Genomic DNA, 21474 nt, shown 5'->3' with positions numbered 1-21474 from the left:
TTGGAAAGTGCTGAAAACCTGGCATTTTGGAATGAATTTTACAGTAAAAAGGATGCAAGAAGTGTTGGTAAAATCACCTGTTTTGTAATCGTTGTAGCGTATTGATTACACAAGGCCCTGTCCAGAAGTGCTTAGGCAATTCTTACTCAAGCTAACCTCTTTTATTGACTTCAGTGGTAGCTTTGTACCCATGGGGGTTCTGAAAGGTATTGTGTTTAAGTTCAGAGCCATAGTTCTGTTAGAGCTGAGAATTCATTGACTATCCTGTAGCTAAGAGGGTCTTTAAGAGTACATATATGCTACAGCTGGGTATGAGCCAGGGGCAGTTCCAGGCACCAGCACACCAAGCGCGTGCCTGGGGTGGCAAGCCGCAGGGGGCAGCCTGCCAGTCGCCGTGAGGGTGGCAGTCAGGGAGCCTTCGACGGCGTGCCTGAGGGAGGTCCGCTGGTCCCGCAGTTTCAGCGGCTATTCGGTGGCGAGTATGCCGAAGGCGCAGGACCGGCGGACCTCCCGCAGGCATGCCACCGAAAGCCGCCTGACTGCTGTGCTTGGGGTGGCAAAATACATAGAGCCGCCCCTGGTATGAGCCTCCCAGCCCAGGCAGAAAGACACGCACTAGCTGTACTCTAACTAGTTCGCTAACAATAGCAATGTGGCAGGGGCTAGCTGCCTGAGTACAAGTCTGCCCAGCCCACTGGCTCCATGTTCAGGTGGCAAGCCCGTGCAGCTGTGGCACTGCTATTTTGAGTGTGCTAGTTCGCGTATAGCTAGCGCATGTCTGCCTAGCTGGGCTGGGAGGCTGGGTCCCAGCTACAGTGTGTTCATACCCGAAGAACCCACTTTTTTACCTGACTAAAATCACTTGCCGATTTCCACATTAGCGCCTTATTTTGGATTGGTATAACCCGGCATGTATTGCTCATCCTTTGAGATATCAGTAGCTGATTTTCTTCTCCACCGAATGCTGGGAGAATATGATAGGTGCCATGAACACCAGATCAGAAGTGGAGCTGGAGTTTTTGCAAACTTGTTCATTCACATATGGTTTTTTTCCTTCATTTGCTCTCTGATGTATTAAGTACATTGTATAGCCCCTCTGGTGTGACTATATAAAAGCACCAAATACTTGTAGGCCATTTAAGAGAAGCACTGTGCTTTTAGGGCCTAATCCTCCTAGGCAATGAGCATCCTCAACCCCTCATTGACTTCAGTGGGAGTGGAGGGCTCTCAGCACCATACAGGGTTGGGCTCGTGCTATACATTCCATGTAAAAATGAAATGCTAATTACTTTGCAGTTAATTGCCTTTCATCTGAAGATCTCAAAGCACATCACAGGCATTAATGTGGCAAACCTCACAATGACCCTGTAGTTGGGGGTAAGTGATATTATCCCCTGTTGTACAGATGTAGAAACTAAGGTTCCAAGAGCTTAAATAACTTTTCCAAGGTCACTGGCTCTGTGGATATGGGGAAAGCAGTGGATGTGATAGATCTTGACTTTAGCAAAGCTTTTGATAAGGTCTCCCACAGTATTCTTGCCAGCAAGTTAAAAAAAAGTATGGATTGGATGAATGGACTATAAGGTGGATAGAAAGCTGGCTAGATTGTCGGGCTCAATGGGTAGTGATGTCTAATTGCTCGATGTCTAGTTAGCAGCCAGTATCAAGCAGAGTGCCCCAGGGTAGGTCCTGGGGCCGGTTTTGTTCAACATCTTTATTAATGATCTATGTGATGGGATTAAATGCACTTTCAGCAAGTTCACAGATGACATTAAGCTGGGGGAAAAGCTAGATATGCTAGAGGGTAGGGATAGGGTCCAGAGTGACCTAGACAAATTGGAGGATTGGGCCAAAAGAAATCTGATGAGGTTCAACAAGGACAAGTGCAGAGTTCTGCACTTAGGAAGGAAGAAAAACATGCACCACTACAGGCTGGGACCGACTGGCTAAGCAGCAGTTCTGAAGAAAAGGACTTGGGGATTACAGTGGACGAGAAGCTGGATATGAGTCAGCAATGTGCCCTTGTTGCCAAGAAGGCCAATGGCATATTAGTAGGAGCATTGCCAGCAGATTGAGGGAAGTGATTATTCCCCTCTATTCAGCGCTGGTGAGGCCTCACCTGGAGTATTGCATCCAGTTTTGGTCCCCCTACTACAGAAGGGATGTGGACAGAGTCCAGCGGAGGGCAACAAAAATGATTAGGGGGCTGGGGCACATGACTTACAAGGAGAGGCTGAGGGAATTGGGGTTATTTAGTCTGCAGAAGAGAAGAGTGAGGAGGGATTTGATAGCAGCCTTCAACTACCTGAAGGGGGTTCCAAAGAGGATGGAGCTAGGCTGTTCTCAGTGATGGTAGATGACAGAACAAGAAGCAATGGTCTCAAGTTGCAGTGAGGGAGATCTAGGTTGGATAGTAGGAAACACTATTTCACTAGGAGGGTGGTGAAGCACTGGCATGGGTTACCTAGGGAGGTGGTGGAACCTCCATCCTTAGAGGTTTTTAAGGCCCAGCTTGACAAAGCCCTGGCTGGTATGATTTAGTTGGTGTTGGTCCTGATTTGAGCAGGGGATTGGACTAGATGACCTCCTGAGTTCTCTTCCAACCCTAATATTCTATGATTCTATGTCACACAGGAAGTTGGTGGAAGAGCTGGGAATAGAACTGAGGTTTCCTGATTCTCTTTGTGATTTCCTTTGCCCCCTGTTGGAAAGTGGATTTCTCATTTCTTTGCTCCGATTGCATTTGTACACTAGTTTGTTGTAGGGTTGCTACTGAATTGTTGTTAGGATTGATTTTCTTTTATATAAAAGAAATGAAGCATTTGTTGTGAAAATAAAACCCAAAGGTAAAGAATTACACAAACGTGCTTGCAATTGATATAGCTTGCATATACATTTCTAAAGTACATTAATGGCCTGGTTGTATGTTGTACGGTGTTTCCCAGACAGTTCCTCTGGCGTGTGAATGGTCTAGTCACATGATATTCCTTGAGTGGATTTACTGTTCTCATGGGATTGAACTGCTACTTTTCTAATCTCTTACAGAAATCTTCCTTGATATGTTCAGCTTGAAGTCTTTTCTCTGCATAAGAAATTAAACTTGTCTGTTGAAAAACCTTGTAAAACTTGAATGGGTTAAAATTCCAGGTACTTCAGAATTCACGTCTGGGTAAGAGATAAAAGCACATCATACTCAACAGCCTCGCGGCATTATTCTCATGCTGGTGCTGACCCCAGTGAAGTCAATGGAAAGACTCTCACTGACTTCACTGGAAGTTTGATGAAGACCTAATGCCTATATATTTTTTTAATTTTAATAATTCCCCTGCCTCTCTCCCTCCACAAATGCTAGCTTGTAAAATTTCACTTTAAAATACTCTTACATTATTGAATGCAACACAAAAAATATCTCCTCCCTGAATATATTTTTACATCGATGGGATTTTTTCTCAGCCACGCCAGGATGTCATAGTGATCTGAACAGAGGTGGAAAAGCTGTTTGTGTTTGCAGAGGTATTGCAGTGAGCTTGATGTGACTCACCACGAGGAAACTAGTTCTCTGTTCACACCTATGAAACCACTGCTCTCTGTTCACACCTATGAAAACTAAAGGCTTGCCAAAAAACTAGTATTTCAGCTCCTTCGCTCCTGAGTGTACATGCTGTACTGGAGAAAGGGAAGGAGACAGCAATTACTTGTAATCGGATTATTACTGCACTGATCTCTTCTTCTTTACTTTCTTCCCTCCCCCCCCCCCCCCACCCAATTTAGGGGCTTTCTGGGACATAGGAGGGGAACAGGTTTTTTTCAACCTTAAGCAAGAGGAATGCTTCTGTGCTCCTTTTTCAGTGCTACTCATGTACTCAGTATATTGAAACTGAACATGATCATGCCACTTTCCCTTTGGTGCTCTTGCTAGCACCCTGGGGAAAACAGCATATTTAGAAGTAGCAGCACATTGGTGATCCTGGGGAGAGCAAGTGGGGACTAAGGAGGGAGAAAGATGCACACACAGACAAACACACACAATGGGAGTGAAGAGAGAGAGAGAGAGAATGGAGGGAGATGGGGACACACACACAGAGTGGGGATGGGATGGGGTGAAAACTCACAAACGGGACAGTAGAATGGAATGACTGCCTAATCAGGGAGGTATCCAAAGTAGTGGCTGATGATTCAGGTGTTTGTGTTGGTAAAAGGGTCAATAAACACAAGGCCCTGAATATATTTTATGCTCTGATCAGCTACAGTGCGGTTTCTTTATTTGTCTCCTGGCTTGTATCATCATCTTCATCCTTCATCATCATCTATATAGTAGGTTGATCATAAAACAACTACAATAATGGTTTTCTTTTACATATGAGCACAGCAGTGACCCGATAGCCTAGGATACCCCCTCCAAGCTGCTTGGCTCAGCTGCATCCTGCCTAAGAGCATGGGTATCATTTGCACTAATGTTACTTACTGAAAGCCTAACCCTGAAGTTCCTTCTTAGTGCTACTCAGTCCTCCTCACTCAGGCAAACACCCCATTCATCTCAAACACAGAGGAAGCCAGCTGACTTTGCTTCCCCATTCGCTGGCAAATGAGGTTCCACATACAGTTAATCAAATATTCCCTTCCCTTTGGGCTGACAAAGGTGCCTTAGAAAAAAATGTTATTCAGAATTCATTTACAGTGTTTTATCTGAAGCCTTAAACACTTACATTGCTTGAAGTGCTATAATTGGTTTCTGTTCTCTTCATCTAATTCCTGTAATTGTCGCCAGGGTAGTTCTCCCCCACCCCTCCCAGCATTTCACGGCAATTACTGTCAAGTAGCCAGGGCTGTAAAACAAACAGATTTTTGTATAAACCTTCCCCAGATTTTATCTAGATCTAATCTACAATTCTGTATTTTATATTGGGATTATCACCATGGTCAAAATTTAGATTAATTAAAATAAGACTGATTCTCTCTCTCTCTTTCTCTCTCTCTCTCCATTTATAAAATACATATTTTAAAGTCAATACAAAAGTGGTCTTATATAATGAGACACATAAGGCCACAACGTTCAGATACGGAACCTTCCAAACTTTGAGGTTGTTCAGACCTGGTGTTTTGGTTCAGTCCATAACATTTGGAGTAAAATACAAACTTTAATGAACAAGGCTGCTGTCTGCACTGCTGGATCAAAGTTTGGATAACACAATCCCTTCAAAACCAGAAAGTTTTATTAATGCCTGTGTTTGGAAACACCGTCGTTGAACAACAATAGCTGTCATTTTGTGCACCCTACTTATTTGGAAAGAGGAAATGCAAAGAGAGCTGTGGTTCCTAAACATATGTAGTCAGATGCATCACCAGAAATTATAACCCTTGACCTAAAGACATGCAGAAGTAAAGAAAGTTCACTCTGAAGAATGGAGGTTAACTTGCTTTGTGTAAATTGCTTCTGAATTGGCAACATGATGGACAACCCAGGAACAGTATTGTTTAGGGCTCCTAGAGAAAAGCTGGAAGGAGTAAAGTTTTCAGCATTCTTTTTGTAGTTGGGTAGAAACTATATTAAACTGTAAAGGCAAAACAATGGTTATGATCTGCTTCATGCATGAATAACAAAAATGTACCAGCCTATCCAAATACAGCATAGCAATAGTAATGCACCAAAAAGGAGGGGGGGAAACCTGGTACTGGGATTGCTTTGGAATAAATGTAATAAACAGGGCACTGTAATATTTCTATTAGAACTGAAGGGCAGTCTGCTCTGTATGCTGTGTAAAATGACACAATGGGAAAATTAGGATTTAAGGCATCTCCCTAAACTCTTATCTTTCCTTAGATTGATTCACATCTGCACTAATTGTTATCTGTGCAGTTCACATTTGTTTTTCTTTTGTTAGCCTGTTTCCCTTTCTTGTTTTAAAGAATAGTTTATCTGCACACCCTGGAAGGGTGTTACTCATAAAGATCACAAGCTTTTAGATCAAGCAAAAACATTGGCACGTTGACTAAAAAAACAAAGCATGCTGAGGCTTTAAAACACAAGTGCCGCATTGCATTTGCAATGAGGCAGTAACTGTGTCTCTTGTTGTCCGTTGCCAGGGTTCTGCTAGATCTCCGAGTTTGCATTTCCATGGTCAACTGGCAAGTATATTTTTAAAGTAATCTATGCATTTGAGAATAACTGCGCTAGTATTTCAGTGTTCTTAATCCCCACTGTATTTCACGATGAAGGACAAAAATGTTAGGGCTTGGGTTTTTTGTTTTTGAGGGGGAATGTCAGATGGTTTCTATTTGTATTAGTTGGTGGTTAAAGGACTGGGAGTAAGGGAATGAGATTTATTCCCAGCTCTGTCACTGTTCCTCTGTATGACCTTGGGCAAATCACTTAACCTCTCTGTGCTTCACCTTTTATCTGTAAAATATAGATACAGCTACAAGTCTTTACTTCACAGGGATGTGTGAGGCATGTAAAGCATGCTGAGATCTTCAGATGGGAAGCAAAAGAGAAATCCAAAATATAATTGTTTAGGATTATTCAGTATATACAGAAGCACTCATCTGTCTTTATTTTTATTCTCAAGGTGATTTTACAATGGATGGAAGAGCAGACTCGTTAGTGATGACTGTGCATCTTCTTGCCACCTCTGGGCATTCATTACTCCTGCAGCAAACTCTTGATCAGCTTCTGGGGTGGATCTGTCTGGATGTTCGCCTCTTCCTTGTATCCGAACGTGTTACTCCAGTGAAGTATTATGAGAAATATCACCGGAAAAGCTCTGGATTTCCTGGGATGTCCATTCTCCTTTTCCTGCATGAGGACTTTGGGGAAGAACGGATTTTTCAGGTCCATGATTTTTTCCAGCACCCTCCATGGCAGGATCACCACATGCAACATGCTAATGGGAAACAGTACCCTTATGCACCTGCTGGCCAGGAATTTTATGGTCTGGATGAGCATATGCCTGTATGGGGTGTACGGCAAGTCCATTATGGCACTGAAATTCTGCGCGTGACTCTCTACTGTAGCTTTGATAACTATGATGATGCAGTCAGACTTTACGAGATGATCCTACAGAAAGAAGCAACTATGCAGAAGAGTAACTTCTGTGTCTTTGTGCTGTATGCAACACAAACCATTGCTGTTCAGCTCTGCTTGAAGCAGCTGCCCCCGGGGGTCTCTGTTGAACTGAAAGAATCTTCCGTGTTGCAATTCAAGGTCCATGAAATTGGGCAGCTGGTACCTCTTCTGCCTAATCCATGTATTCCTATCAGTAGCACCCGATGGCAAACTCAGGACTACGAAGGAAACAAAATCTTGCTTCAGGTATTGGGTTTTTTATGTGTGCTGTCTTTAATTCAGTAGGTGACTTGCCAGCTAGGAAGAACACAGGGTCTGATTGGAAGATAGTTATTTATTATTATTTATTTCTTCCTTCGAATTTATAAAATATTTATAGCTGTCTATCCCATACTCTGGGTGATTTCTCCATTAATAAAACCACCCAAAGTAACATAAAAAGATTGCCAGATATTTTTGTAATATCTCCCCCTGGGCTGATATGACATTGTGCAGTTAGACTTGATAAATTATAACCTGAAATGCAAGTACGGTACTTTGCAGGCTGGTCTGTAGACAGAGTTTCACCCTCAGATAAAATTACTGTAAGTGCCTGAATTATTTTTTATGATAAGGGTTTAGAGTGGAAATGCTTTCAGAAGCTCCTTTCTAGCTGTGCTGTTGGGTGCCACCCAAGGAAGGGTATGTTTGGGTGTATGGTATCTGTCAATTTTTGTGAAAGTTTAATAGTTAAACTGAGCTGCCTACACTGTACTGTACTGCCTAGGTTGGAGTGAATAAATCATAGTGAATAAAGGCTTGTTTCCATGGGTGGGATTTTTCATGTTAACTTTGTTTTTTGGCTTAAACTGACTTGTGTTCACATGGGACAATTCTCTTTAGAATAATCTTGTGTCCTTTTGCAAATTAGATAATCCATTTTGAAAGTGGATTTAGTCCATTTCAGGATGAATTATTCTGGAAAATGGTTCAAATGGACCTGTCTGTATTTTGGATGAACTTTTCCACCTCTGGCAGCCCTCCTGCTGTCCCATGCTCAGGGCCAGCTCCAGGCACCAGCACAAGAAGCAGGTGCTTGGGGTGGCCAATGGAAAGGGGCGGCACGTCCGGCTCTTCGGCGGCAATTCGGCAGCGGGTCCCTTAGTCCCTCTCGGAGGGAAGGACCGGCTGCCGAACTACTGCCGAAGAATGAAGCTGCGCGGTAGAGCTGCCGCCGAAGTGCTGCCGATCGCGGCTTTATCTTTCTTTTTTTTTTTTTTTTCTGCCGCTTGGGGCGGCAAAAAAGCTGGAGCCAGCCCTGCCCATACTGCGTTGCTTTACATCTGATTTGACCTGTCTGCCTACTTACGTGCACTTTACTGGTCTGGAAGTTGGGAATTTGCATTCACCTCCCCCTCAATATTTCCCAGGAAATCCACTTCAAACATATTGTCCCAAAAGGCCATTCTTGTTTGGCACATTGTTCAATATAGTTCTGTGATCATTCAGGCCTTACATTACATCTCCTCCCTAGAGGTTACATACGATCCCAGCCCACAATAACACAAACTTTGCATTTAGTACAATGGTCCCTAAGGACCCTTAATTCAGTAAGGTTTCTTCAAGGCTATAGCAGGCTATCATGCATATCAGATATTGTGCATATCTGTCTCAGGTAGCATCCCCATTGTACGGTTGGGGAAATGGAGGCAGAAAGATTAAAAGCTTGATGTGTCTGAGGGCCTTGTCACAAGCTGGAGATAAGCATTATACACCTAGCAGGAAGCACCCAGCACTTGGTGTTATTGGGCAGTAAATGAGTCACCCAGAGCTAGAAATGAAAAGAATGAATTCAGTGGCTCTGATTCTCCACTCACTTTAAACCAATTTAACTCCCTTGACTTCAATGAATTAACTCCTGATTAGCACCAGTGTGAGGGAAAGAATCAGGCTGAATAGCTTTTAGACCATAAGCTATTTGAGGCTGGAACTGTCATTTCCTATATGGATGTATAGCACCTAACACAACGGGGCCTTGATCTGTAGGCTCTTGGCATTGCTGTAATATAATAATCATTACTAAGAGTTAACCTTAAAATGGCTTCACCTTCAAATGGTGGACAGGAGTAAGAGCTATGAGAGCAGGCCCAGTATTTGTAACATGCTTTTGAATCAATCTACCTGAACAATTTAGAAATGTCAATTTTGGGGTTGGAAAATAAAAAAAAATTATGCAAATTTTTCAACTAGTTTATAGATTTAATAGATTTTTTTGGAAAATTCAAAATTTCAATGAAAGCATTTCAACTAAGTGTATCGCTGAATAATTATTCCTTTGGATCTAAATTACTCAGCATTTTCCATTTAAACATGTTTATGTCCTAGTATTTTCATTCATTTTCTCATACTTCTGCGTATAGTATAGTTTGGATTATTTCAATAATTTGTAGCAATCCTGCGTAGTATTTAATTTTTCTCTGATTCTTTGGCAGAGTGATTTTGCCTTCATTTTTATTTTTTCCTTTTCTATTCCTTCTAGAGATTATTTGGTACAATTCCTGCTAATCCATCTGCATGGCTAATTTCTTCACTGATCGCTCACTGTTAATCCTCAATGCAGCTTTTGCTTTTAGGTGTTCGTACTTTTCATCCTGTCTGTCTGCAAACAAGGTGGCTACCACCTGATGTAGGCAAGGGCTTCACTTTGACAGATGCATTTGAATTCCCTGGCAGGAGAGGATTAGGATTTGTTTTTTAGCTGTGACATCCTCCTCCTGTCAAGGGAACTAGGAGTCAGTCTGAACCTGGGATTTGTTTTGTTTTGTTGCTTCAAGCAGCACATTGATATGCTGATAGTTTGGCATGAAGAGCCCGATCCTGTGATCCAGGGACTCTCATATCCCACTAGAGGTAATGGCAGTTGATGGCTCTCAGCACCTCCCAGGATTGCATCCTTCATGCTGAAGAAACTACAGTATCCCTGGTTTGTCAATTAAGAAAAGGAACAAATCCTACCGAAGTCACAAAGGTTCCATATGATCCCTTGCTAATGACCAATTAGCATTAGTTAGGGCATCTCCATGTTGAATGACTTTTTGGAAACCAATTTAATATTATTTAATAGTTTGTCTCTGTTAAGGGATCACCTTCCATCTTTTCAATCTGTCCTCCCCATTGCAGAATATATCTTGGATGACGATTGATCAATTACCAGTATAAAATGTCCTTGGCTTATCACACTTATTAGTTAGTCTGTCTATTCTTCGGAGAATCATAGGTGAGCATTTTTCCCGTTATGGCAGGTGTCAACAGGTGGCGCTGTTGCACATAACCTTCCAAGTTCTTTTGTGTTATGACTTGTCTACATGGTGACACAGTTGCAGCAAGGTGTGAATGTAAAGTGCTGCACTAGCTTGCCTTGCACTAAGTGGACCCTACTACCACGCACTAAAAGGTCTGTAGTGTGTTTTTACACTAACAGCAGTATGAGGAAGCACACTACAGAATGTTTAGAACATGGCAGCATGGTCCACATGGCAACTTAGTATATGTCAGTCTAATGTACAGTACATTCGCACCCTGGCTTGCCACACATTAAGTTGCTGTGTAGACAGGCCCTAAGTGTTTGAGCAAATGTTCAGTCTTAGAAGGACATTGCTATGTGTTGTTAGTGACTTAGTTACACTAGATTCTGTGTATAGGCAGTCTAAGGAGAGGGAGCTGTGTGAGCAGCAGGAAAGTTTGCTCATTGCCTTGGTCTCCAGTTAGTCAGTTCTTGAGGCAAAATTGCTCTCTGGGCATTAGTGTTGAGTTGAGATGCCTGAAAGAAGGGATTGCCCTGCATGCTGTTTGTGATTGTCTCTGTTCCAGGACTGGCATATGTGTGTAAATAAAACAAATTACACTTAGAATACACCCAGACTCTGTCACTGATTTCTTCACCACTGGGAAGCCAACTTGCAATGCCTCAAACATCTGCTACCACTTGGCAGAGGGGCAACTCTGGCATCAGACTGAGACACGGATAATGTAATGTAAGAGGGGGGCAACCCTATTCAGATAAAGATGCTTGGTTATCAAAATACATTTGGTGACTTAAGGCCTGAACCTGCAAACCCTAACTCACATGACTTGTGCTTACTTGAGTGAGTAGTTCTATTACTTCTATGGACTTTACTCCTTACTAAGAATTACTTCCAAGAGTCAGGGTTGGCAGGCTCTCCCCCATAACAAATTACCATTCTCCTTCCGATCCCCCGGGGTTTTTTTCTTCCAGCAAATAAAAGATGCAAATTGGAGTCCATTATTATGCTTATATTTGGGTTATTTATTATGGGATAGATAATGTAATTGATAAGAGACCTAATATTTCACATGCTCACCCATCTTCGGTGTTCTCAGTTGTCTTCCTTGAGTTATCTTTAGTTACTTTACTATTCCGTTCTTTGCCCTTTCCCGAAGGGTTTATAGGTGATTCCTAATGCTCATATTTTGTTGATATAATCATAGAATTTTAGGGCTGGAAGGGACCTCAAGAGGTCATCTGGTCTATCCCCCCATGCTGAAGCAGGACCAAGCATACCTAGACCATCCCTGACAGGTGCTTGGAGGTTTTTAAGACAAGATTAGACAATTATAGGGATTCAAAACCTTCCTTGGTCACCTATTTCAGTACTTAACTATTTTTATCATTAGAAAGTTTTCCCTAATATCTAATCTAAATCTCCCTTGCTAAAGATTGTCAGCTACTTCTTGTCCTACCTTCAGTGGACCTGGAGAACAATTGATCACCATCCTCTTTATAAAACACCTTGACATATTTGAAGACTGTTATCAACTCCCCCACAGCCTTCTTTTCTCAACACTAAACTTGCCCAGTATTTTTAACCTTTCCACATTTAAAAGGTTTAGAAAACCTGATCTCTTTTTAGTTGCTCTCCTCATCAGTTTGTCCACATCTTTCCTGAAGTGTGGTGCCCAGAACTGGACACAGTACTCCAGCTGAGGCCTCACTAGTCCCATGCAGAATGGGACAATTACCTCCCGTATCTCCCATATGACTCTTCTATTATAATACACCCCAAAATGATAGTGGCCTTTTCTGCACCGGCATCACACTGTTGGTTTGTATTCAATGTGTGATCCATTATAACTCCCAGTAGTTTTGCACTACAACTGTCTAGCCAATCATTCTCTGTTATGTAGTTGTGCATTTGATTTTTTTCCTTCCTAAGTGTAGTACTTTGCACCTGTCTTTAATGAATTTCATCTTAAGAACATAAGAAATGCCATACTGGGTCAGACCAATGGTCCATCTAGCCCAGTATCCTGTCTCCAACAATGGCTAATACCAGAGCTTCAGGGTTAATGTACAGAACAGGGCAGTTGGCGAAATCTGCCCCTGTTTTCTCCTCCTGTCTTCTGGCAGTCAGTGGTTTAGGACTGCCCCAAGAGTTGGGTTGCATCCCTGACCATCTTGGCTAGAAGCCATTGATGGTCCTGTCATCCATGAACTTATCTAGTTATTTTTTTGAACCCAGTTATATTTATGGCCATCAAAACGTCCCCTGGCAATGGGTTCCACAGGTTAATTGTGTGGTGTGTGAAAAAGTTACTTCCTCCTCTTTGTATTAAATCTGTTGCCTATTCATTCTTTTTACATTGTGGGAAAAGGTAAATAACACTTCTTCATTAACTTTTCCCACATCATTCCTGATTTTTAGACCTCTATCTCATTCCCCCCCTTACTTGTCAATTTTTTTTTTAAGCTGAGCAGCCCCAATCTTTTTAGTCTCTCCTCTCATGGAAGCCATTCCATACCCTTTATCATCTCTGTCGCCCTTCTCTGAACCTTTTCCAGTTCCGCTATAACTTTTTTGAGACGGGGGTGGGTGGGAAGGGAAGACCAGAACTGTGGGTGCACCATGGATTTACATAGCGATTATGATATTGACTGTCTTACAGTCCATGGTTTGGGCATCTTCTCTACATTTGCATATCATGCTATCCATTTGTGTAGTAGGAAATTGTGATGCCTGTGTGAGTTTCTGAGGCATTTTACTGTGATCCTTATCTTACATGGCCTGGCAAAGCCAGGTAGCTGGTTTGTAGGATCCATAATGAAATCTTGGTTCTTGACCTTGCTGTTTTCCCACTGCCTCTGCCATTTTTTGGTGATGGTCCCAAGGTTTTGAGAGCTTTGGCCATTAACCAGAAGTGATTTCAAGATTTAAGGCATCATTTTGGGGGCTTATGAAGGTCTTCACAGAAAAGTTAGTCTGGATTTGTTGTATTCTCAGATTATTGCAAACCACTGATAACTACTCTGAGTATGTTTTTTTTAACTAGTTGTGCACACACCTTATAGTAATTTAATCTAGACCACATTTCCTTAGTTTGCTTATGAGAATATCATGTGGGATTATGTCAAAAGCCTTATTATATCACATCTACAGCTCTTCCTTGCTCCAATAGTCCAGTAACCCTGACAAAGAAGGAAATTAGGTTGGCTTGGCATGATTAGTTCTTGAAAAATCCATGTTGGCTATTACTTGTCATGCTATTATTCTGTTGGTGCTTACAAATTGATTGTTTAAAAAATTGTTCCAGCATCTTTCCATGTATAGAAGGTAGGCTGACTGGTTTGTAATTCCCTAGGTTCTCTTTGTTCCCTCTTTTAAAGATAGGTACTATGTTTGCCCTTCTAAAATCCTCTGGGACCTCGCCCATCATCCATGAGCTCTTGAAGATAGTCACTACTGAGTCCAAGACTGCTTCAGCTAATTCCTTAAGTAGCATAGAATGAATTTAATCAGGGCCTGTCTAGAATATATCTAACTTATCTAAATATCCTTTAGCTTGTTCTTCCCATATTCTGGCTTGTATTCCTTTCCCCTTGTTAATATTAATTGTGTTAAGCATGTGGTTGCAAATTATGTTTTTAGAGGAGCCTGAAGCAAAATAGACATCAAACACCTCTGCCTTCATTATATCATCCATTAGTAGCTCTCCTTCCCTGCTAAGTAGTTGACCTAGCCTTTCTTTCTTCTTTCTCTTATTCCTAATGTATTTATAGAACCTCTTCTTATTTCCTTGCATGTCCCTTGCTGGGTGTAACTGTTGTTGTACCTTAGCTTTCTGATTTGTCCCTACATGCTTGTGCTAGTCTTTTGAACTCATCCTTAGCGATTTGTCCATGTTTTCACCTTTTGTAGGATTCCCTTTTGATTTTCAAGTCATTAATGAGCTCCTAATGGAGCCAAATTAGTCTCTTACTATTCTTGCTATTTTTTCTTTGTCAGTATAGTTTGCTGTTGTGCCTTTAATACTGTCTCTTTGAGAAACTGTCACTTCTCCTGAACAATTTTTTCCCCTTCTGTTCTTCCCCTGGGACCCTACCTATCAATTCTAAGATTGTTAAAGTCTGGGTGTTTTTTTTGAAGTCCATTGTCCTTATTCTGCTGCTTTCACTCCTTCCTTTCCTTAGAATCATGAAATCTATCATTTCATGATCACTTTCATCCAAGTTGCCTTCAGTCTTCAGATTCACAACCAATTAGTCCCTGTTAGTAAGAACCAAGCCTAAAGTGGCTGCCCCCATGGTTACTACTTCCACCTTCTGAAACGAGAAGTTGTCCCCAACACACTCCAAGAACTTACTGGACACTTTGTGTTCTGAAGTATTACTTTTTCCAACAGATTTTAATCTTAAAACTCATAAGAAAAGTGCTAGTTATTTTAATACAGATCAGACTGGATTTTTGGAGTCTCTTAGAACTAAATCAGCAAACTAATTTAACATTTGTATGAGACCATAAAAGTCAGTGCATGTGTGACTTAAAATAAGATTAGAATTTGACTCTAATGGTACCACTGAATCTTTGTTTTTGTTTCGTTTTTCTTTATCAAAAGAGTGAAATTTGTGATCTGTGATTAGTTTCAAAGTAAAAGGAAAATGTATAAATGTAATGGTACATTGAAATGAATGGATCAGCTCATTCATAAATTCTTTAGCATGGGTTTCCACATCCGAGTTGTAGAAGATAATAATGGAACCCGTAATCATTGAGTTGTAGATGATTTCAGCATGGTAGCCGCAGTTGAGGACACAGTAGTCTCTTCATTGCTGTTCAGGCAATGATTTAATTGTGTTCTCATCAATCTTTCTTTAACAGGTTCAAGGCAACTCAAAACACAATGAAAAAAATGACGGGCTTTCTAATCAGCACAATAATGCAAGTGAAGAAAAGATCCTACAGAATTCCACGCTAGCCCCCTTTCCCACAAAGTGGGTTAATCCAGAACAGAAAAGCCGGAAGATCAGAATGATGAAGTGTAAAATCAAATCAGAAGACAGAATTATTTCTGGGAGCGTTAGCAGCACCCCACAGAGTAACTCCTGCTCTTCATCCCAGGCCAGCAGTCCAGCAGCTACTTCACGGTCTGATACCACCTCTTTCAATGTAAGTGCAGGAACTAAACTGAACATCTCCAGCCAAGAAATCCATTTTCAAAGGCAAGAAGCAGAGACCAATGTTGACACAGGATTCACGGTAGTAAATTCTGAATGCAATCCATCTCCACTTAGCAGGTTTTCAAGGGACTTGCAGGACAGTCTTCCTCAGCCACAAGCACCAAACTATTCATTAGCTGCTGCTGGCTCCAGAATCAACTTGTCTTCTGAGGATAGAATCCATCTGTCATTATCTGCTGTCAAAAGAAATAAAGGAGCAAGACAGACAGCTTCAAACTTTCACTTGCGAATATCCAGAGCAAACCATGGAAATGGAAATGAAGAGGAGGAGGAATTCTTTATTTGACTTGAAACAAATGTGCCTGACAAACTGACTTTAAAACTGATAGATAAATGCTTTATTCTGGAAACAGAGAGAAAGCAATCTGCATGCTTTTAACTCTGTGTTTATACAGACACCAAGATGCCTAGGCTACCTGTTCTGTTATGAAAAAAGTCTTCAGTGGGGTTTTATTGCAATAGAGTCACTTTATGTACAAAAATGCTAATGGGACAGAGGGCAAAACCAGAAAAAAAAATCATGTGCAGTTACACAGTGAGTTTGATTCTTTTAAATACAGAACACCCAACAGCATAATTGTGCAATGAATGTGAATAAGCCATGTGAGTCCTATTACTGTTTGTAAACTTTAATCAGTAGCCTGTGACACATTCTGTCTTGTGTAGTTGCATTAGAGGGATTTGGCAGTGGGGAGGCAGTAGAATGCTACACTGCTAAAAATAGCAATGTGGATATGGGGACACTGCATGAGTGTGTAGAGAGTTGTGTAGGGTACATGGAGTTCAGGTGTGTAGGGCACTCTACTCATAGGGGGAAGGGATAGCTCAGTGGTTTGAGAATTGGCCTGCTAAAGCCAGGGTTGTGAGTTCAATCCTTGAGGGGGGCCATTTAGGGATATGGGGCAAAAATCCATTGGCTGATTTAATTGGGGATTGGTCCTGCTTTGAGCAGGGGGTTGGACTAGATGATCTCCTGAGGTCCCTTCCAACCCTGATATTCTATGACCTAAAGCAATGCCTCACCATCTACTCTGCTATTTATACCTGTGCTAGCTGGGCGTGCAGCGCCTGTACCCTACACGCTGCCATGAGTGTACATTTACCTTAGGTGGTGGCATGGTCACAACGTGTGAGCAGGCTTGCAATGTCTTTCTCCTTCTAGGTGCCCTCTCATTTCTCCTTCTGCCATCATCCAGACTTGAAAAGTGTGAATGTGATCATTCGTATGCATTTAAATGAGACTAAATCACACCCTAATACACCCCCATAATGCTACTTTTAAAATCAATCGTTTGAACTCTGTTTTCTCCCCACGAAGCATACACCCCCTGCCCTCTAGTGCTCCATGGAATAAAGTTAGAAACAATATGCATGATCTTTCTTAGACCTCTGTGCAATTATCAACAGGGTGAAAATCCCAATTGAATTTTAAATGGCAGGAGACAAACAGGAACCATTGGAGCTGAGAGAGCTACCAGAATGGTAAAAGCTAAAAATTCAGTAAGCAGTGCTCACCAAAGGACAAATGAAACCATTCATTTAAAAGAAACGAATGTTTGTTATCAAGATTGGATTTATTTAAAGTTTTCCTACTCGAGAACGATTACCTGGGCCAGAAAGGAGGAGAGTTAGAGGGGGTTGACTGAGGGGGTCAAAAATTACGAAGAGCATGGCAAAAATCTGATCAGCCCATTTTACTCTCATCCAGAATATGAGGAACACATGGACCCTCACTGCCAAAAGAGGGTAAATTTGGAGTCATGTCAAGGAGATGCTACTTTACACTGTGCCCTCGTGAAAGTGTCTGTTCTGTCCTGGCTGATGGAATGTTTCATAACAGAGGATTAGGCCTTGGCTAGGTTTACGTTTGTCATGATCTCGGCTGCTCTGAGGTGTGGACTAGGGAGGGATGACCAGTGCTGTGCCCCATTCATTTCAGATTTAGCCACATCACCATCCCTAGCCAGTGACTGGCCCACCTGAGACTTGTGAACTCAGGCAACCTGTTTTAAGCTTTGCACAGAGTATGCATTATACCAGAGCGCCTGAGGACCCAAGAATCCTGCAGCAGAATTAAGGTCCTGCTTACTGCTGAGTACCAGGGCCGTGCATATAACACTCCTGCTGCTACTGCACAAGGGCATTGAGACGCCCACTGCAGCTTGCCTGTTATGATCATTAACAACATTTGCGTCTATGCCAGCTAAAATAAGGAGAGTAAACACACCCTGTGCTTCAGTGTGTGACCTTGGTTACCCATGCAGGTCCAAAAGGGTTAATTTCCCCTTTGTGAACAGCCTAGCCTAATTAGCCAGGGGGGCGCTGTGGTTTGTTGGCATTTTGGCTTGGGCCAGGCTAACTCCCACTTTCATTCCATCTACTTTCTCTTGAATAAATCTGCAAAAGGCTCCTGCTTAGACTTTGAAGTGTGGGTCTTCTCTGAAAAATAACTGTGTGATAGCACAGCATCCTCTCACTCAGCATAGCTGCTCTGCTCCTGTGGTCTCCGAATCCTATCTGTCTATTTTAGTGACACAAAATAAGCTGGGTCAACTCCCATATTAGATGCCTTTGCGTTGTTTGAGTAGGAGTTCTTTCTTTATAGGATTAAATGCCTGATTCTGAGCAGTGCTGAGCACCCTCAGTGGCCATTCAAATGAATGGGACCTGTGGGTTTTCAGGATCAGGCCCTAATACTGCCAAGATGGAATCAAATGAGCAAGAGCTATTGAGGCTGTTGTTCTCCAGCAGCACTGTGTGTGTGCTGGGAGACTGCGTCCTGATGTGGAGAATGACACATGTTCCTAACATTATTTTCATGTGCCACATATTGTCATACCGTGCCAGGCTGTCCTGAAAACATATTCTTATTTTCCTATGTCCTGTGCAAAGGAAACCGTACTGTGTGGCTTGACATTCAGAGTTATAGATCCGAGTTAGAACGTCCATTGCCAGAGATAACTGATCTTCCATTTTATACTTATACCACAAGACACTTACTTACTTTTTTAAAAGATATTTCATCCTACAGTCTGTAGTAGTTTGAATTGTTTTCAATAAAACATAACGTGACATTTTACTGCACATAAGCTGATTATTAACAACAACACAGAATGGTATAAATTTACCCGGCACTTCACAAACCCAGAGCAAGGTGATTTGCTACCACTGGAGACCTGCTAATATGAAGAGGCCAAGCCAACACAAGACAAGGGACAACAGTTCAGGCAAGAATTAGTGGTGGTGAATTACTGGAGAGGAGAATCAGGTAGTGGATGGATTCCTGGAATAAGAGGTTTTAAGAAGGGATTTAATGGCTAGTGCCCTAACTATAGAAGTGTAGCTGTGATGACATGAGTGGCAGCAGGGGTAGCCACCCAAGTATGTGTCTAGAGTCAGGAATGGGCTTGCACTTGGGGCAACTAACTTCTTCTGTCACTTGCATTGCTGTGCTTGCACTTCTATTTTGAACACACTAGCTTGATCATTTTCCAGCTCCAGTGAAAACAGACCCTGATTTGAGTGGAGCTCGTCCTAATTTTCCCTAAGAGAATCAGGCTTTGGGGGGAGGGAGGGGCAGAAGGGTGCCTTATGGACAAAAAAGCCAATGTCTCTAGCAAATAGAAGAGAATGGTGGTTCAAATTTAACAAAGGGAGGAGGCAACACTATGCTGGTGAGTGAGGTTTAAGTGACTAGACAGGTAAGTGCAGTGAGGAGAGAACTCGGAGGAGCATAGGGAGCGAATAATGAGATCTACACAGGCCCAAGATCACCTAGGTCCTTGACACTGAGGGTTAGGAGCTATACTCTGATTTCTCTTCAGAGCAGTTTTTCCTAATCGATAGAGCACTGGATTAGGACTCAGGAGCCCTAGGTTCTATTCCCAGCTCTGCCACTGGTCTGCAGGGAGACTTCAGGTAAAGTCACGTTCAGTCGCCGTGCCTCAGTTTCCCCCTCCGTAAAATGGTGACAATGATATTGACCTCCTTTGTAAAGTGCTTTGAGTTACACTGATGAAAAGTGCTAGATAAGAGCTTGGTGGTAGTATAACTTAATGTATTGGTATTTATAAAAGACGTTATTCTGGTAACAGGTGTCCCCTACAACACACTCCCCACAAGTCAAAGCCATAGTCTTGTATCGCCATTTGAAACAACAAATAATAAACTGCTTATTCCATTACATGCTGCTAAATAGCTAAACATCTTCACCCTTGAATTCTCCAAGCAATGGATAGAACAACGTCCATTTCCACTAGTACCTGGAAGCCAACGTAGGCCTTGAAACATGTGCAGAAAGTAAATGTATCTAGTGGCCCAGTTCCCACTCACTACATGGAGGGCACATTGGTGGTATGTCCAGAGCTCACAGTTATTCTCTGCTTACCAGGTTCATGAAAAGCAGAGTGTAATTTAGAGCAGTCCAGAGATTGCTTTAACTGACAGCAGGGGCTGGATAGACTCTTGGTTGCCCCAAAATATGAATGCAGAGGTATCTAAAAGGCACTTCCAAGGCCCACACCACCCTGTTCCCATCCCAAATGCAGGAATAGAATCATACAGAATTGGGGCCAGTATTTCCCCCAGAAGAAAGTATTCACAATTTCAGCCACACACATGTAAAAGGAAAATTCCAGTGTCAAAATCTGATCTTCTTTTCATATGCCCAAACCAGCTAAGCCTGTATTCCCTCAGCTTTTCTGTAATTGGTACCACCTTTGCACTTCCCCTAATTCGCTTGTTCTAAACATGGTCCATCCTCGTAACTCCAAACATCCATTTTAACATTTTCACTTCCACTGTATCCAAGAGCTGCTCTTGTTTAATCACATATAAAAGTAAATACGAAATTAAATGCATTTAAAAGAATAATTGACACTTAACAATTATCCAAGTGGAGCCTTGCTATTTATCAAGCTGGATCTACTGCAAAGTATCCTTACAATGGTATTTTCCACTGAGACCATTTACAGCTATGGATATAATGAGGGAGTGACAGGTATTCTAAGAATGGTTCTGAATGATCACATGCAATGGACATAGTAGTAAATAACCATTTCTATAACAAATCACTGCCCTTTTCCTTAGCCTTATTGGTCTAGCTTTCTTGGAACTGCAGGTTCAGATCCCAGTAGATTCATATCCTTTGTCCTTCAAAACAGATGAACAAGAATGTGAGCCTTCCTAATATGATCTCTTAACAAACAAGGCTGTATCTGCCCAGTGAGGGCCTCTGCCCAGCCATTTTTTGTAAGAGTAGAGATTTAGCTCAGTTTTCACAACTGATATGTCCTTCCTCTCTGTAGGATGCTGTACACTCGTTGGCCCATAGCTCCCCAGCCTGAAGCATTTCACTAGTGCTGTTTGTCTGCAGTTTTGTGAAGTACTTGTGGGTCTTTCGGGACAAAATTCCCTAAATAGATGTTTGTATCCCAAGCTCCTGGAGCCTTTGTTCTATGGTTCCATTTAAAGGTTTTCTCTAATATAAATGGGAATTGCTATTTCTTTTCAAAATGAGCAACAGTATCTTTACAGTGATGTTCAAAGTGTCCTGAAGAGAGAGAGACAAGATAATGGCCCAATCCTGTTCCACTGAAGTCAAAGGTAAAATTCTCATTGACTTCAGTGGAAACAGAATTAGGGCCTTAAACTCTCCGAGCAATTTTATGTTAAAAAAAGTATTTCCATAGTAATCCCATGATGTTCAGTTCATAAAGAAAGCACAGGTGTCTTTCCCAACTCTCTGCTTAACACAGTGTACAGAAATGGAAAAGCAATGGCTTGTTAGAGAAAACAATGTGATGGTCAGAGGTGGTCCCTGCACTCCCTTGTAGCCTTGTTGTTTTGTGGATCCACGCAGGTGGACTCCTGTCCCTACATGGAGCCCTGCCTAAGGGTT

At 42.0% G+C, this 21474-nt stretch overlaps 1 protein-coding gene across 2 annotated transcripts in view; it reads left to right on the top strand.

The window, feature by feature from the left end:
- Window positions 1–18652, top strand: part of FAM124B (family with sequence similarity 124 member B) — a 34107-nt gene extending 15455 nt beyond the window's left edge. Inside the window, exons 1-3 of one of the 2 annotated variants that reach the window (XM_054038784.1) lie at window positions 6068–6126; window positions 6567–7309; window positions 15217–18652. In XM_054038784.1, the coding sequence (XP_053894759.1) occupies window positions 6578–7309; window positions 15217–15861 (1377 nt within the window). In that variant the 5' untranslated portion in view covers window positions 6068–6126; window positions 6567–6577 and the 3' untranslated portion in view covers window positions 15862–18652. Of the gene's footprint in view, window positions 1–6067; window positions 6127–6566; window positions 7310–15216 lie in introns of those variants that run through there. The other variant, XM_054038785.1, reaches the window with a different exon arrangement.
- Window positions 18653–21474: the final 2822 nt, after the last annotated feature.

Source organism: Malaclemys terrapin, chromosome 9, assembly GCF_027887155.1.
Source record: "Malaclemys terrapin pileata isolate rMalTer1 chromosome 9, rMalTer1.hap1, whole genome shotgun sequence".
NCBI classification, from domain to species: domain Eukaryota; kingdom Metazoa; phylum Chordata; order Testudines; family Emydidae; genus Malaclemys; species Malaclemys terrapin.
The sequence above is the reverse complement of the archived record's forward strand: the minus strand, read 5'-3'. Positions and strand labels throughout refer to the sequence as shown.